Below are 18131 nucleotides of genomic sequence, written 5' to 3'. Positions count from 1 at the left end.
ATAAATATTTTACTGGCCATTTGAGTGACAGGAGTGTTAAATAAAAAGCATCTAAAAATTGTTCAAAAGTAAAGAGATCTGCATTTTTTGGGTGGGGGTGCCACATTACTGCCTTGCCCTGGGTGACGAAAATCCTAGTTTCGGCCCTGGCACAGCACAGACATTAATGAGTGACTAGAGTCTGTGGTTAGCACCCAGCAAAGGGACTATTGACACATGACCAACCTGGAAGGTGTGGAGAGTGCCCAGTAATAGTGACTGTAGTGAGAGCATCTCAGGAACACACTGGAACTGAGGAGAGCCTCCAGTATAATGGCTAATGCTTGGAGTATCACAGCAATGCACTGAAAACTATGGAGAGTGACCAGTAGTAGTGACAAGCACTTGGAGTATCTCAGGAACACACTGGAAATGAGGAGAGCACCCAGGTAGTAATAACTGCCACTGCAGCAGATGGCACACAGTAAACTGTGGAGCCAGTTGGGAAGCATGTGCAAGACAAGGATGTGGCAGCACCGGGTAAAATAACAGGACAGCCAGTCTGGCATGTGCCATGTTCCAGTTGACTAGCACTTCTGGCACAACATAGCCAACCGCTAGTAAAGGAAGTCTATGGCTAGTGGTTGACACAATTTCCCTGAGGCCTTTGGGAGACTGATTGTCATAATCAACCCAGGTGAACATAGCTCTCCTAGAGTCAAGGCCATCTTTTCGTATGGGCTCAATGGGCAGTTGTATCTCAGGTTCTGTCTGACTTGGAGATTTTCTGAGGGTATACTCCAAAAGCTGGGACTCTCCCCTTTTGGTGGAAACTGGCAGGTTGTCTCTACTATGCCCAGAACCAGAGCTACAGTATCAGCCTTCCAGCAGCTGGTCCCTGCTTCAGCTCCACACACCTGGTATGCAGGTTTGTATATTCGTTGGTGGATTGCTCGGGCTTCTGAAATCTGATCCCTTAAGGGGGGCACACCCGGAGAGATCTGTGCTTTATTTCTAAGCAATCTGACTAGATTGCTTAGAAATTAAGCACGGATCTCTCTGAGTGTATGCCCATAGCTATAGTAATGCGCTGCTCTGCTCGTCGCTATCGCCTGTTGTAGATTGTGCCTCCAGTATTGGTTTGGGAGACCGGAGCTCAGTATCCCGGCGGTCAGCATACCCACCCTGGGATCCCGGCAGCAGATTGCCGGCAGAAGGTGAGCACAGCATTCGCCATGCAGCGGGTTTGGTGGCTCGTTGCACTTGCCACAGGTTCTATTCCCACTCTATGGTTGTCGTGGACACCAACCCATGGAAGTAGTTCCTGAGGCTTTGCTTTATGTCTGCCGGCATTTTGATTGCTCGGGATCCCGGTGTCGGCATGGTGACCACCGGGATCCCGAGCGCCGGTCACGATTGCATCCCCCACTATCCACCCTTCCCCTGCATATTAAACACCCCCTACCACCCTGGAAGTCATGTACCGGGGCCCCTTCATTCATCTCAATGCCCCCTTCCATAGGTTTAGTGTTTTCCCAACTACCCCATCTCCCACCATCTGTCCAGTAAAGGAGTAATTAGCAGAAATTACTGCTCAAGGTCCTACATGCTGAGCGGGAGATAGATCAGATCAGAGCTGCCGCTGATAGCTTCCCCACCCCTATTGCTGGGGGATGGGTAGGGGCCCCGGTGCATTGCTATGCCCAGGTGCAGGGCCGGAACTAGACCTTGCGGTGCCCCGAGAGAAAAAATAGGGGTGTGGCTTCATGGAAAAGGGGTGTGGTCAGTTATGCCCCCTGTAGCTGTGCCCCCAGTACAGTGCCCCCAGTAGTATTGCCCCCAGTACTGTGCCCCCTGTAGAGTAGAAAATAAAAATAAATTAATACTTACAATCCCCGCTCCTGCTTACAGACTGCTGCTGCCCTCCGTCTCCTGCCGCCGGCACCGCTCCTCTGATCTATGGGAGAGACGTCATGACGTCTCTCCCATAGCACCGCATAGACACTAGAGGTCAATTATGACCTCTAGCGTCTACATGTGCCGCTCCCACAATGCAGTGCGGTGCTCGATTACTTAATTGTGCACCGCACAGTACCGGGGGCGGCACCAGTAGCGGATCTTGCCACGGCGGCGGCGCCCTCCATATGGCGGCGGCGCCCAGGGCAAAAATCCTGCTTGCCCGTAGCAAGATCCACTATTGCCCAGGTGCCTCCACTGCTGTTAAGATGGCCCTGCCTAGAGTATGTGTTGGACTAAATAGTGGTACACACATACCATACCTACCTCAAAACAGTCACAAACCTTATCAAAGGGGATGCTTGGTCTCAACACATTGAACACTTTCTCTCACAACTTTTCAAAGTTATGTTTGGAAATTGGTGTAACCTACTGTAAGCAGGAAAACCTGTTTAAAAGAAATATTACATAATAACATACAGATAAATAATACACATGATGACTTACCTACACATAAAGGGTCACTCAAAGGTGATATAAAGGACACATTGTTCGCCCCTGTTTCATATTGACAAGCGTATAAAGCAACTCCATGTTTCTCTGGTTCACTGGGCTTGTGGGTTACATAATTCTTCCGAGTAGTCAAAATTCTGGTTAGTGTAGCGTTGGTTTTTGTATTCACTATGGAAATGGTTAGATTCAGATGCAACTTTGGAACAGTACATTGCAGCTCAAATGAATGGTTTACAAAAACTATGGAGATTACCGGTTTGGGCAAATTTTCTGTAAGAGGGAAAATAGAAATGAAAAAACATAAACATAACAGGTTTACGTCACAATGGGAAAAAAAAATCAATATTCGCCAGTTTCATGTTTTAAAATACAATTCTATATATTTAAATATAGATCTTTCCATAATTAATTCTAATATCCACTTATATTTTTCAGATGTTTAAGACTGTTCAATAAAGTTATAATAATGTTACATAGATTTAAAAAAAACGTAGAGTTTAAAATTGCCGATTAAGTTTAATTCACTTATGATTGATCTAAAATTATTCTACTATTCAAGTTTCAAAAAACAATGAAATTATGAATACTAAGGCTAAGGGGTTAATTTATTAAGTGTCAGGTTTGGGGTTATTCTCAAACCAATGGGCATCGCCATCAGTTTGAGATAGCCAAATAAAATATTTACTAAGCATTAGTTTTCATAATTTTTCAAATCAACTTACCTCCAACAAAAGCAAACCTTTCAGTAGGGTGGTACTGACTTCAGTTATAGGGTGAGATCTATCAAACCTTGGAGAGAGATAAAGTTGAGAGAGAAAGTACTAACCAATCAGCTTCTGTCATTTTACAAGCTGTGTTTGAAAAATGACAGTTAGGAGCTGATTGGTTGGTACTTTAACTGTCTCCAAGCTTTGACAAATCTCTCCTAAACGGAATGAACCCAAACAGACAATCTGCACGTGGGCCAATGATAGGCCATTCTTACCCACCACAAAACCATGGTGTGGAAGCAGAAGGGACTGAGGAGACGCAGGAGGCTAAGCATGATGCAGGGAAGGAGAGACAGCCTTTCAACAGTTGTGCCATGATATGACCTGACATTAGGTAGCTAGCCAGGCTGCCAAAACAGATGTGGGGTTGCCGTGTAAGATTCAAAAGCTGTCAGTAGGGATTGAACACTTTAAGCATCACCAGTGGCAAGTAAGGTGAGATAAAATAAGAGGTCAATGGGCAGTGGATGTTAATAATGTTCTGTGGCCGGAGACCCTGGCGGCCACATGGTTAATGGCGGCCACGGCACCCTTAAGTGCCCGGTGCCATTTTAGGGACAATAGGCGCTTGGCGCCACTGTTAAATGTACTTACGGCGCCAGATGCGGACTGTTTAAAAATATGTTTAATGATGTGTTTTAACATGTCATATGTAGTGCTCTGTGCACAGTTGTAGGATTGCATGTTTAAATGTATTTATATTTAAGATGTGGTCACATGTATTTTAAAGGGAAAAATGCACTTACTATATATGACTGAATAAGGATCCCCTACCTCCTGTGACTAGGAAATGGGATGCTAATTGCCCTCTCCTAGCAGATCGGGTGAATAACAAAAACCTTTTGATGTTGGGCAGTGCACGGTGGGTAATGGAAGGGAGTGTAAGCTCCTCAGGGAAAGATGTTAATCACGAGGAATTTCTTTATTCTATATGTAAAGTGGTATGGATTGGTATGGGTTTGGAACCTGTATTTATTTATGTAGCTGGTGTGATTGATATACGAATCCTGAATGGTATATGCAGGAAGGATGAGGAACATTTGTTTGCGAAATCAAATACAAACCGTATTTTGAAGCTATGTGATAAATGTAACCAGGATGGGTAATCGGCGCACAGAGGTGTAAAAGGTATTACTGTTTGGGGTGTGCTGCTGGTTCAAGGGGTGTCCTAATCCCCCTATATATTAACAAATGACAACCAGGTGTTACACCTAACTGCGCTCAACCCCTACAGTGCTGTCAGCTAACGTGGTTAAATGGAAAGGTACAATATGATGGATACCTTTGATATAGACAAAGTGATGAATTGTCAAATGAATTCATTTGAATTCAAAATAATAAAATAGATTTCAAACATATAGATTGTCTATCTGTTTGTCAGGTGATATGGGGACGTGGCTTGATAATAAGTCCAACAAAGTATATGAAAATTCAATCAACAAAAGAAGAAAAATATAAAGATATATAAAATAAAACGGTGGTCCTTTTGTGAATAAGTCTAAACCGCTTCAAATTGAAGTGTCCTTTTCCTGAACGGACTTTATATTGAAAATCCTGTGGCACCACTATGGGGCATAAAATGAACTATGGCACTACTATGGGGCATGACATGACAACCACTATGGAGAGAGAAGGGGCCTCTTCAAAATGTTGCTATGGGAGCCAGAAAGTTCTGGCTATGCCCCTGTCTCATGGCCATCAACTGCACACTTTGCCATCTGGCATCCTTTTTTCATGTTGTACCTATTGTAATAGGATTTTGTTCTGTTTATTACATTACATTTACCTTTACATTTTTTTTAAGTATCTAAATTGACCATGGAGGAGCATTGAGACACATGGTACACAGAGAGATTTAATAGTAAATGTTGTGTTGCGTTCGGTATGTGTGACCAGCAGACAGGAAGCCAGCGGTCACAATACCAACACTGGCATCCCGAACTTTAAAAGTCTAACAGGGGCGAGGTAAGTATGCTATTTCCTCTCCCCTAACCTTCCCCCTTAGTGCCTACCCTTAACCTCCCCACTCTCCCAGTGGTGCCTAAATCTAACCCTCCTACCCCCCCCCCCCCCCTTCCCGCAGCCTAACTCTCCCCCTTAGTGCCTAAACCTAACCTCCCCCTGGTGGTGCCTATCCCTACTCCCCCCTCCCGAGGCTAACCCTAATCTCCTGGGTGGCGCCTAAACCTGACCTTCCCCGGTTGGAATGCCGGCTGTTGAGATTCCGGTGCCGGGGTTCCTACTGTTGGGATCCCAACAGCTGGTATCTTAACCACATCCCGTTGTGTCCACGTGTTCAGGAATTTATTAGGCATTACTGTAGGTCCTTGTGAACTGCTTCCCCCTGGTTCACAAAATGCTTGGTTATGATTAGGAGAGCAGTAGTTTTTGGAGCCTGTGATAGTGGTATTCAAAGGGTTACAACATACTGTAACAAACTATACTTTCCGAGTGTTTCCTACAAACAGTATATAGTAATTAAAGAGTTCTGTAAGGAATCCTAATAGTTTTATACTGCAGCCTGATCACATTTTATGATTTGAATTCCAAAAAACAGGTTAGGCCACATCCGAAACCTATGGCACTCAGCCGTCAGATTGACGTTATTGTCTGACTTAGTTTTTCAATAATCCGTATTGTCATCTCATCAATTCTATACAGAGGTTGATCAGAATATGGGTTTCTTTAGAGCCGTAAACTTACTAATGGTTGTTTTATACCAAAGTGTCTGTCCTAAGAAGTTTTAAGGCATGGGTTAGAACTTGGGCTCGTGTAAGATCTAAAGCTTTGGAGAACTTAAAATTGGGATAACTTCAGGCCTATATACACATAGGAGTTTTTAAAATTTGACCCCTGTAAAGTTGGGATCAACACACTTTCATCATTAAGTCCCCAGGGTTCTGACAGAAGGAAAGACGCTATTTTTTGTCTCTTCTATTTATGGTTCAGTATTTAGAAGCCTATTGCTTCTGGTCAATGGTTCTTGTGGGTATATACAGTGATTCACGCCAGTATACAGTGATTCACAGGCACTTTCACAGAAATATAGCAGTATCCATGAATCAACATCTGAATATTTTTGGAGTAAACAAAGCTGGGAAGTAATTATATTATACCATCCGGTGTCCAACCTCTTCTGCAACACATCAGTTATGATTTCAGGCTTGGGGAAGAAATGGGGGGGGGGAGTTCCCTGTTGATGCAAAATACTTTCATACTAGAATTCAGTTATTTTTACCTGAGCAAACAGCACTGGCGTCTTCGTTATGGTTACAGTTATGTTTTCCCCAACCATTATGGGGGCATTTAGTGATATCCGACTCCGTTCCAAGACATTTCACATCATCCAACCAAATGGTATCATTAGCTGGTCCAAAAGCTGCATTTGGTAGAGCTATCAAAGCAACTCCACACTTCAGCTGACTACACACAACCTGTGCATCAGGGCTGTCCCAGAAATCGTCACACACTGATCCCCATTTATCATTGTAGAGTACTTCAACTCTCCCAGCACAGATGCCAGGTCCGTTTATCAGCCGTATGGGTACTGGTCCTGAAAGAGCAGATAAGTACAGGTTATATAAGTAATAATATGAAGGAATATTCACATTAAATGTTATGTGTTACTGTTCTTTGCATCAGCTTATTTATTTTAGTAATGTTTATTTATATAGTGCACACATATTCCATTGCGCTTTCCAAAATGTAGATATAAAGCCCCCACTAATTGTTACCTACAACCCACACGTTAGGGATGGTCATTGACAACCAATGTTTGCAAAACAGCTGAAGCCAGATAGTTTTGCCATAGATGGTGGATAATCAGTGATATAGAGCCCCCTGATGGGTTGTTTTTTTCATTAATACCGGTACACAGTGCCCTCCACCCGACGCACTCACGAAGCCCCCCCATTCCCCCCGGTTCTGATAGGCTGGCAGCCCAGCATGTCAAAGAACAGAAATGACCATCAGTGGGTAAAACCAATAATGGTTTCCCTGCGACTGCCGATGGTTTTATTTATACAATCGATGGCAGCCACCAATGGTACAGTCAATGGTGTCCATCAACTGTTTACCCACCGATGGCCATCACTACTCTCATAGCTGCTTCTGGTTGTCAACTGCAGCTGTCTCTCACTTTCAGTCAGAAATCTCTCCCATGCAGTGCTGCATACCGGTAAGAAATTCCCAGCCAGTACGCCGTACCACCACCTTGCAGACACCGGGTGTTGGAGGAAGGAGAGCGCAGCATGCGCACTCCTCTCCTGTCCCTCAACTGCCTGAGTCCCCTGAGTCCGGGGGCAGTGGCGGGGGTGGCGTGCACTGAAACGCCGGTTCGTGAGCCAATCAGAGCTCTCGGACCGGCAGCCAATCAGGAGCCGCCGCTTCTGGACCGCAAGCACTGATTGGCTCGCGCACCAACGCCAGATCTAATATACAGGATGCCGCGCAGCAGGAGGAAGTGGAGACCGGCCTGAGGGCAGGAGAGGAGCAGGAGGGGTGCGTGCTACGCTCTCCTCTCCCCAGCAGCAGCAGCAGACAGTGCCAGCCCCAGGCAGCAGCAACAATGGTGAGTTGCACTGCTGGGGCATATCTGGCACTCTGAGGGCATGTCTGGCACTCTGGGGGCATGTGTATCTGGCAAATTGGGGCATATCTGGCACTGAAGGGGCATTTCTGCCACTCTTAGGGCATATGTGTATCTGGCACTGTGGGGGCATATCTAGCACTGTGGGGGCATGTGTATCTGGCAAAGTGGGGATATATCTGGCACTGTGGGGGCATATATGGCACTGTGGGGGCATATCTGGCACTCTGGGGGCATGTGTATCTGGCACTGTGGGGGCATATCTGGCACTGAAGGGGCATATCTGGCACTCTGGGGGCATGTGTATCTGGCAAAGTGGGGGCATATCTGGAGTGTTTGGGCATATCTGACACTGTGGGGGCACATCTGGCACTGTGGGGGTATATGTGCATCTGGCACTGTGGGGGCATATGTGTTTCTGGCACTGTGGGGGCATATCTGGCATATGTGTATCTGGCACTGTGGGGGCATTTGTGCATCTGGCACTGTGGGGGCATTTGTGCATCTGGCCCCCCATATACGTATCATGCTCCCATTTTCATTGGCTGCCCACACCCATTTTTTGGCAAACGCGCACAGTACCTATAAGACATTTTTTCTACTTGCCCCACTGCTCCCATCATAGGCACCGATTCCGTGGGTGCTCCCGGTCCCGAGCACCCACGGTCAATCAGGAAACCCACGGAACCAGCCACTGCACCAGTTACTGCTAGCCGCCGCAGCCCCTGCAGTGGATTGAGAGAGACACGCTGAGGGCTGCGGAAGCGCTTCAGTACAGTGCAGTGTAAAAAATCCCACCAAAAATGGCCGCCGCATTTTAAGTGGGGTCTCTAAGCATATTTTTGCACCTGGGCCGACCACTTGCTAGTTCCGCCACTGGCTAGCAGTATACTTAGTCATGCCCGCATCCACCCTCCCATACTTTGTTGGCAACGCACATGAAACCCCTGGCAACGTGCTGGAGACCCCTGACAACGCATATGAAACCCCTGGCAGGAGACCCCTGCGAGCATGAAACCCAGAGCATGAAACCCCTGACAACGTGCATGAAACCCTTGGCAACGAGCTTGAGACAAGTGACAACAGGCAGGTAATTTAAAAGTAATTAGAAGCCTTAATGTGTGGCATCATTTATAAGGGGCATTATTGTGTGTGGGGCATAAAATGGTGTCAGGGCCATAACTGTATGTAGCATAATATGTAACTGACGTTACAGTGTGTGGAATAACGCATAATGGGCATTACGGTGTGTGGCATATTGCGTAATGGGCATTACGGTGTGTGGCATAATGTGTAATAGGTATTACGGTGTGTGGTATAATGTGTAATGGGCATTACAGTGTGTGGTATAATGTGTAATAGCTATTACGGTGTGTGGTATAATGTGTAATGGGCATTACAGTGTGTGGTATAATGTGTAATAGGTATTACGGTGTGTGGTATAATGTGTAATGGGCATTACAGTGTGTGGTATAATGTGTAATAGGTATTACGGTGTGTGGCATAATGTGTAATGGGCATTACGGTGTGTGGCATAATGTGTAATGGGCATTACGGTGTGTGGCATAATGTGTAATGGGCATTACGGTGTGTGGCAGAATGTGTAATGGGCTTTAGTCACTGCTGCGGCCCGCCCGTTCATTCCCGCTGACGCCTCCCGCCGAGCACCCACCTGCAAAAACATAAATCGGCACCTATGGCTCCCATGGTGCATTAAACCATCAATATCATTGTACTATGGCCCTCATTCCGAGTTGTTCGCTTGTTATTTTTTTCCGCAACGGAGCGATTAGTCGCTAATGCGCATGCGCAATGTTCGCAGTGCGTCTGCGCCAAGTAAATTTGCTAATAAGTTTGGTATTTTATTCACGGCTTTACTTAGAAATTTCTTCGTTCTGGTGATCGGAGTGTGATTGACAGGATGTGGGTGTTTCTGGGCGGAAACTGGCCGTTTTATGGGTGTGTGCGAAAAAACGCTGCCGTTTCTGGGAAAAACGCGGGAGTGGCTGGAGAAACGGGGGAGTGTCTGGGCGAACGCTGGGTGTTTTTGTGACGTCAAACCAGGAACGAAACTGACTGAACTGATCGCAGTCGCAGAGTAAGTCTCGAGCTACTCAGAAACTGCAAAGAAGTTTCTTTTCGCAAATCTATGAATCTTTCGTTCGCAATTCTGCAAAGCTAAGATTAACTCCCAGTAGGCGGCGGCTTAGCTTGTGCAAAGCTGCTAAAAGCAGCTAGCGAGCGAACAACTCGGAATGAGGGCCTATAAGTGATGTTTCAAGTATGACCTGCAGGTGGCGTGGTTGCCTAAATGCTATGGAGAAAAATTGTGTCCTGTAATAATGCAACCAGGGCCGGTTCTTGCCCTTGTGGCGCCCCGGGCAAAGTATACGGGCTTGGCTTCAAATGGGGGCGTGGTCAGTTACGCCCCCATTGGGCCCCCTGTAGTGCCGCTGAAAGAAAAAATAAAATAAAAAAAAGTATACTTACTATCCCCGTTCCTGATCCAGACCGCTCTCCCATAGAACAGCATAGACACTAGAGGTCAATTATGACCCCTAGTGTCTGTGCCACTATGCTGTGCGGTGCGCGATGACGTAATCGCGCACCGCACAGCAAAGGTCCTCTCCATGAAGGTAAACTAGAGACCGTAGCGTCTAGTTTCCCTTCATGGAGAGGACCTTTGCTGTGCGGTGCGCGATGACGTCCTCTCCATGAAGGGAAACTTCAAAGCGGGGGGCACTGCGGGGGGCACAGTGGCGGATCTTGCCATGGTGCGGCGCCCTCCGGAAGGCGGCGCCCCGGGCAAAAGTCCTGCTTGCCCGTGGCAAGATCCGCTACTGATTGCAACGAATGTGAATTACATTTTCTCCTTTACAAAGAAGCAGAAATTTTCCTGACACAGTAGAATGGCACACAATTAAACAAGCAAGAAAACATACATACACAGGGCTGCAACCAAAATATGACTACTCACAGAGCAGAACATGACTTATCTACTCTACAGTTAACATACAGGGGAATAAAGGAAAGAGCATTAATGACACGAGGTGCACATGTCCACTGAGTCACACACAATGGGGGGGATTCAGACCTGATCATACGCAGGTGTTTTTTTTGCAGTGCTGCTATCAGGTACTTGCCGCCTACAGGGGGAGGGGGGAATCGCTGTGCAGGGGTGCGATCGCACAGCCCAGGACTTACTCAGCCACTGCAATGATCCGTCCGGGTTCCGGGACGTCAGGAACTCTCCCTCCAAATGGCTTGGCACGCCTGCGTTTTCCCGGACACTCCCTGGAAACGGTCAGTTGACACCCACAAAAGGCCTCTTCCTGTCAATCTTCTTGCGATCTTTGTTAAATCCGTCGTTGTCCGGCGATCCCCGTCGCAGGTGGCCGACGCGCCTGCGCATTGCGGAGCATACGCATGCGCAGTTCAGACCCGATCGCACCGCTGCAAAAAAAGCTAGCGTGCGATCAGGTCTGAATGACCGCCAATATGTCCATACTTGTGGAGTCAAGCGATTTCTTTTGCTACTGTGGGACTGTAGGTGCAATCCACAGCATGTACAGGGTGGTCTTCAGTATGCCGAATGTCGGGATCCCGGCGCACAGTATACCGACAGCTATTCTCCCTCGTGGGGGTCCACGACCCCCCTGGAGGGAGAATAAATAGCGTGGCGCACGTAGCACGCCACCGTGCCCGCAGCGTGGCGAGTGCAGTGAGCCCGCAAGGGGCTCCTTTGCGCTCGCCACACTGTCGGTATGCCGGCGGTCGGGATCCCGGCGCCGGTATGCTGGTCGCCGGGAGCCCGGCCGCCGGCATACCATACTACACCCCGTGTACACACAGAGTGGCAGTAGCCAGTGAGACGCATGGTGTGTACTTTGTATCCCATTTGTACGCCCCTCCATGTGTGACGCTGAAGTATTTCTGGCTTGTTACAGAAATAAGATAATAATATTATTACTTTGAGACACTGCACATGTGAGTGCAGCATATTACAAGGCTGTAATAAGTCTTTTAAGCCCTGAGGTTGTTATTCTTTCAATGTGATGTTAGATTCTAGTGCAGAGATTTTCAACCTTTTACAACTGGCGGCACACTGAACAAGATGTAAATATTACCAAGGCACACTCAGATATAATGGTGATGCATGGTGCAGTTGCGTGTCCTGGGATGTCATGTCGCAGTTTCTCCATAGGTAACGCCTGAGCCACATCTGGGAAAGCCAGAAGAGCCCAACACTGCCCGGGCCCAAAATTAGAACTGGCTCTGCAACCACTAAACCCACGAGTATTGATCGTTCCAGGGCCTCAGTAGCGGCAAAACACTGACGGGCCTGGCTGTGCTTCTATGGCGGCACACCTGGAGACTGCTCAGGGCACACTAGTCTGCCACGGCAGAGTGGTTGAAAAACACTGGTCTAGTGGATATCATTTGGATGTGGAGCCAATGGAATTTGAGGCGTGTGGTGTTGGGATTTTGGGAAGTCTGTATATGCTAGGATTGCTAGCTTTCACATTGGTAAATATCCACTTTACTTGAATAATTTGGATGTTTTCTCATTATTTATGGAAACAAAAGGCCAGATAAGCAGGAACCATACAAAGATAAAGGAAGGCCCAGCTCACAAACATATAGTCTATGGGAAGGCAGGGGTAAGATACATGAATGAATACATGAATGTAAGTGCCTCATATTGCACATTGGTACAGCCCGATTAGTTAAAATGCTTTGTAGCCTATGTGATCCTGTAAGTGCAGGGGTCATTGGCAACTTTCAAAGCTGCTTAATGGTAGGGCCGGCACTAGTGACAGAATGACGATCATTTAATTGCTATTTCTTTACAAACACCACATTAAACTGGTGCAGTTTTAAGTATGATTTGTCACTGTCAAATGTGCAAACTTCTGGGTGTGTTACTAATCAGACTGTCACAGCTGTGAGCAGTGGTGCAAGTAGAAATATTTTCTTAGTGGTACTGAGTGCCGAAAAATGGGCGTGGTCATGTGTTGTGATGGGGCGTGGCCACATGCTGCTAGTGGGAGTGGCTACATGACACTAGCGGTGTGGCCACATGACACTAGCGGCGTGGCCACACGACAGCCCCTTTTTTTAAAATATGAAGGCAAGGCTAAACATATATAGTAATGCCTCCAGTATAATAGAAATATATAGTAATCCCCCAATTTAATAACACTATATAGCAGGGGTGGGGAACCTTTTTTCTACCGAGGGCCATTTGAATATTTATAAAATCCTTCGGGGGCCATACAAGTCTGCCCCCGCGCCAAAAAAATGGGTGTGGCCAGTTAAAATGGGACGTGATACACATATGCCCCCAATAGTGCAGTGCCAGATCCACAATTGCCCCCACAGTGCCAGGTATACAAATGCCCCTCACAGTGCCAGGTATACAGATGCCCCCACAGTGCCAGGTATACAGATGCCCCCACAGTGCCAGGCATACAGATGCCCCTCACAGTGCCAGGCATACAGATGCCCCTACAGTGCCAGGTATACAAATGCCCCTCACAGTGCCAGGTATACAGATGCCCCCACAGTGCCAGGTAAACAAATGCCCCCACAGTGCCAGGTATACAAATGCCCCTCACAGTGTCAGGTATACAGATGTCACCACAGTGCCAGGTATACAAATGCCCTTCACAGTGCCAGGTATACAAATGCCCCTCACAGTGTCAGGTATACAGATGTCCCCACAGTGCCAGGTATACAAATGCCCCTCACAGTGCCAGGTATACAGATGTCCCCACAGTGCCAGGTATACAGATGTCCCCACAGTGCCAGGTATACAGATGACCCCCACAGTGCCAGGTATACAGATGACCCCCACAGTGCCAGGTGTACAGATGACCCCACAGTGCCAGGTATACAGATGACCCCCACAGTGCCAGGTATACAGATGACCCGCGTCCCGCTTACCGCTCCTTTCGGCGGGTACACGGAGGAGAGCGCGGCTATGTTGGGCGGCGGCATGTAAGACTTGAAACCAGCCGCCGGTTCGAGAGCCAATCAGAGAACGCGGACCGGCAGCCGCGGCTCCTGATTGGCTGCCGGTCCGCGAGCTCTGATTGGCTCTCGAACCGGCGGCTGGTTTCAAGTCCTACACGCCGCCGCCCGACAATAGCCGAGCTCTCCTCCATGTGGTGACAGCTGAGACACGCTGCCGCCGGACTGTGCGGCGGCGTGTCTCACTGAGAGGAGCGGGTGGGCCGGACCAAACGGCTTCGTGGGCCTTATACGGCCCGCGGGCCGGAGGTTCCCCGCCCCTGCTATATAGTAATGACTCCATTATAACAGGAAAATACAGCCACTGTCACACTCCCAGTAAACCTGACAAAGTGGGAGGAGCCGTCATGCTGCCAAGCACCATGGTCATATTGCTTTGTGGTACATTATAATTGTGGTAATGGCAAAGTGTGTGGCAGGTGGTACTGAGTACCCGCTGCCAAATTCTTATGGGTACCCCATACCCGAGCGTACCTGCATGCTTGCACTGCTGGCTGTGAGCATAGCCAGCGGGGGGCACAGACGATACTGTATCCCATGCCCCACCCTCTGTCAGGGGGCTCCCTGGCCGAAGTACACTGACATCAAAGCTCTCCCTCTTGTGCAGCAGCAGAACCAAGTAGCCAGAATGTGAGCACGACAGTATGAATTGCAGGCAGAGACGCAGGAGTATCAGGTTTCATGAGCTACTGATGGCGCTTCCTGACCAGAGGACAAACAAGAGGCAGAGAGTTGTAATCGATCCAGGGATCCCAGCTTCTCCTCTTCCCCGTCTGGGTGTTTGGATCCTGTGTAACCTGTTATCTAATGACAGCATTCTGATCTTAAGAGAGAGACACATTCAGAGAGTCCTCCTGAGCCCGATACCAGTGTGTAAGCAGGCTTTTGCTATTCTTGCATGTGACAAGATATATTATAGATTTTATTTTTCAATGTGCATTTTAATGTTGTTTAAATTGTCTTTATTCCACTACAAGAAAACTTTAGAAAGTACATGTCTCTCAATAAAGTGGCGCTGTAAACTGTATCCAGACATTATTAAAGTATTAGTTTACATCAAATATACACCGTAGGTTTAAATTTAATATACACGATCCATGCCCCCCAAAACGATTCATTCCAGGAGGGATAAAATGCTCTCTACCTGGACTTCCCTTTTAATTTATGATTGCAATCACCTGTGTTGAAATACCTTTATCAATAGTTCAACACAGATGATGCCAATCATATATTAGGAATTGGGAGGGAAGTCCAGGTAGAGAGCATTTTGTCCCTTCTGGAATGTGTCAAGTTGGGAGTTATGCACAATTTAATATACACCCCCTTCCCACCAGACCCCATGACTTAAGTCTCCCGGATCCCCCCCAAGGTTTAATCCAGCCCTGGCTGTGAGGCTCCATAGTGCACATTGTTACATAGGGGGAAATGTATCAAGCCTTGGAGAGAGATATAATGGAGTGAGATAAAGTAACAACCAATAAGCTCCTAACTGTCATTGTGGCCCAGATTTCTCAAGCCTTGGAGAGTGATAAGTTGCACAGTGATAAAGTACCAGCCATTCAGCTCCTTACTGCCATGTTACAGACTGCTGGTTAGTACAGTACTTATATCACAGTGCAATTTATCACTCTCCAAGGCTTGATAAATCTGGGCCACAAACTGTAACATGACAGGAGCTGATTAGCTGGTACTATACTTTATCTCTCCCCTAGGTTTGATACATATGTCACACAGCCTGTAAAATGGCAGTTAGGAGTTGAATGGTTAGTACTTTATCTCTCTCCACTGTATCTCTTCCAAGCTTTGATAAATGTCCCCCATAATCTTTGTGTTGTCGTCACTGGTTTTGTAACTGCAAAACATGTCTGTCTCCTTAGTTCTACTAACTCAGATGACCCATACTTACCTAATTTGCTGCCTCCTCCTCCGGGAGGAGGCAGCGTTGTAGGTGCATAGGGGCGTGGCCGGCAGCAGGACGGGCGGTCCGGGGGTGTGGCCGGCAGCAGGATGGGCGGTCCGGGGGCGTTGCATCAGGATCGCGTCATCGTGACTCCACCCCCCGCTGTGCTGTGCCAAGAAACGAGGCGCTGCATAGCGGGGGGCGGAGCTACGATGACGCGATTCAGCGCGAATCGCGTCATCGGACCCCCTCGGGCCGCCCACTTGTTCTCTGCTGCGGGCGGCCGAGGGGGAGAGCGGGAGGCTTGCCCACCTTTCCGGGGGGCCGGGAGGGTCACCCGATTTTCGGGAGCCTCCCGGCCATTCCGGGAGGGTAGGCAAGTATGAGATAACCGCTTAGGAAAATATTTATAGCGAAACTACAGTAGGGTGCTTCCCCACAGAATTGGCAGCAGTTGTCCTGAGGAGAAAGCATGAAGTCATCTGCACAACAACAGATTACTTATCCCTTGCCAAACTCTGATCAAAGTTCTCCAGAGGGAGAACCTATTCCAAGTACTGTACCTTCCACTTTATGGTATCAACGTGCAAATAAGGTGACTCATATCAACTCCTGTTAAAATTACCAGTGATTTCTACCAAGCTTCTTAGTAGAATACAACAGAACACATTAAGGGGCAAGATGTACTAAGCAGTGAAAAGAGTGGAGAAGTGAACCTGTCTTCTGTCCCTAGCAGTCAGGGGCAAACGCAGGATTTAGCAAAGGGGGGTTTGCATGGGTGTGTATGTATATGTGCATGTATGTGTACTATATATATATATATATATATATATATACACACACACACACACACACACACACACACACACACACACACACACACACACACACACAGAGGCAGGTTGGCACCCATAGAGACTGGTAAACCATAGAAAATCAGCACAGGACGCTGTAGCTGTTTGTCAACATTTCAGAGTGAGACTCTTTTAAAAGACACAGCTGTCTCCGTCTCAAAAATAAAATTTGTGTCATCAGGGGGGTTTCTAGGTACTCGGAAACCCCCCCTGCATGCGCCACTGGCAGTAGGGCGTAACTAGAATGTTGCGGGCCCCATAGCAAAATATTGAAAGGGACCCCCCTCCTCCACGACACTGTCACTACAAATAGAGAGTGAGGGTAGTGAGAGAGACATCAAGGGTGAGGGGCGAGAGAAAGAAAGAAAGAGGGCATCAGGGAGAGAGAGGGTATCAGAGGGAGAGAGAGAGAGAGAGAGAGAGAGAGGAAGAGAGAGGAGCAAGAAAGGGGGAAAGAGAGGGGTGAGAGAGAGAGAAAGGGGTGAGAGGAGGAGAGAGAGGGTATCAGATGGGGGGAGAGAGAGAGAGGAGCAAGAAAGGGAGGGAGAGGGGTCAGAGAGAGAGAGAGAAAGAAAGGGGTGAGAGGAGGAGAGAGAGGGTATCAGATGGGGGGAGAGAGAGAGAGAGGAGCAAGAAAGGGAGAGAGAGAGGTTCAGGAGGAGAGAAAAAGGGGTGAGAGGGAAAGAGAGAGAGGGCATCAGGGAGAGAGGGAAGGTGTCAGAGGGAGAGAGATTGTCAGAGAGAGAGGGAGAGCGAAAAAGAAGAGGAGCAGGAGAGAGTGAGAGTGTCAGGAGGAGACAGACAGGGAGAGAGAGAGAGAGAGAGAGAGAGAGAGTGTCAAGTAGAGAGAGTCAGGGAGAGAGAAAGACACACTATAAGGGAAGAAGAGAGACAGTGCCAGGCAGAGAGAGAGGGAGGGAGAGACAGCGCCAGGGAAAGGCAGTATCAGGGAGAGAGGGGGGGGGAGAGAGAGACAGTGTCAGGGAGAGAGAGATAGTGTCAGAGAAAGAGGCATAGTGTCAGAGAAAGAGGGAGAGAGAGACAGTATCACCGAAAGAGAGTGTCAGGGGGAGAGAGATGGAGGGAGAGACAGTGCCAGGGAGAGAGACAGTGTAAGGGCATGAGAGAGGGAGAGACAGTGCCAGAGAAAGAGAGAGAGAGAGAGAGAGAGAGAGAGAGAGAGAAAGAGCATCAGAGAGAAAGAGAGAGAGAGAGAGAGAGTGTGTAGCAAGAGAAAGTGTCAGGGAGAGAGCAGGGGGGAGCAAACAGGAGATATACATTACCGGCTGATACAGCAAACTTGCAGAGGTCTCTGGTGGGAGCGGGGCATCATGGTATTAGGCCCCGCCCCCTAAATTACAACGAATCACAGTACTGTGCTGATCTGCTGGTGCTCAGAGCCTGCCATGTAGCCCCCCCCCCCCCCACTCCCTGCCACTGCCTTTACGTGGCGGCAGGCGGGTGCTCATCAGTGATCAGGGTTGAAGGGGGAGTGGCAGGCCTCAGAGGCAGCCCATGACTGGGTGCAGGGGGAGCAG

At 48.1% G+C, this 18131-nt stretch overlaps 1 protein-coding gene across 1 annotated transcript in view; it reads right to left on the bottom strand.

The window, feature by feature from the left end:
* The window catches only part of LOC134979897 (uncharacterized), an 83461-nt gene that overhangs the window by 36506 nt on the left and 28824 nt on the right, over positions 1-18131 (bottom strand). Inside the window, exons 3-4 of the mRNA XM_063946519.1 lie at positions 6457-6771; positions 2443-2718 (exon numbers count right to left, since the gene is read on the bottom strand). Coding sequence (XP_063802589.1) covers positions 2443-2718; positions 6457-6771 — 591 coding nt within the window. The remainder of the gene's footprint in view (positions 1-2442; positions 2719-6456; positions 6772-18131) is intronic.

This window comes from Pseudophryne corroboree, chromosome 12, assembly GCF_028390025.1.
Source record: "Pseudophryne corroboree isolate aPseCor3 chromosome 12, aPseCor3.hap2, whole genome shotgun sequence".
In the NCBI taxonomy this organism is placed as follows: domain Eukaryota; kingdom Metazoa; phylum Chordata; class Amphibia; order Anura; family Myobatrachidae; genus Pseudophryne; species Pseudophryne corroboree.
The sequence above is the reverse complement of the archived record's forward strand: the minus strand, read 5'-3'. Positions and strand labels throughout refer to the sequence as shown.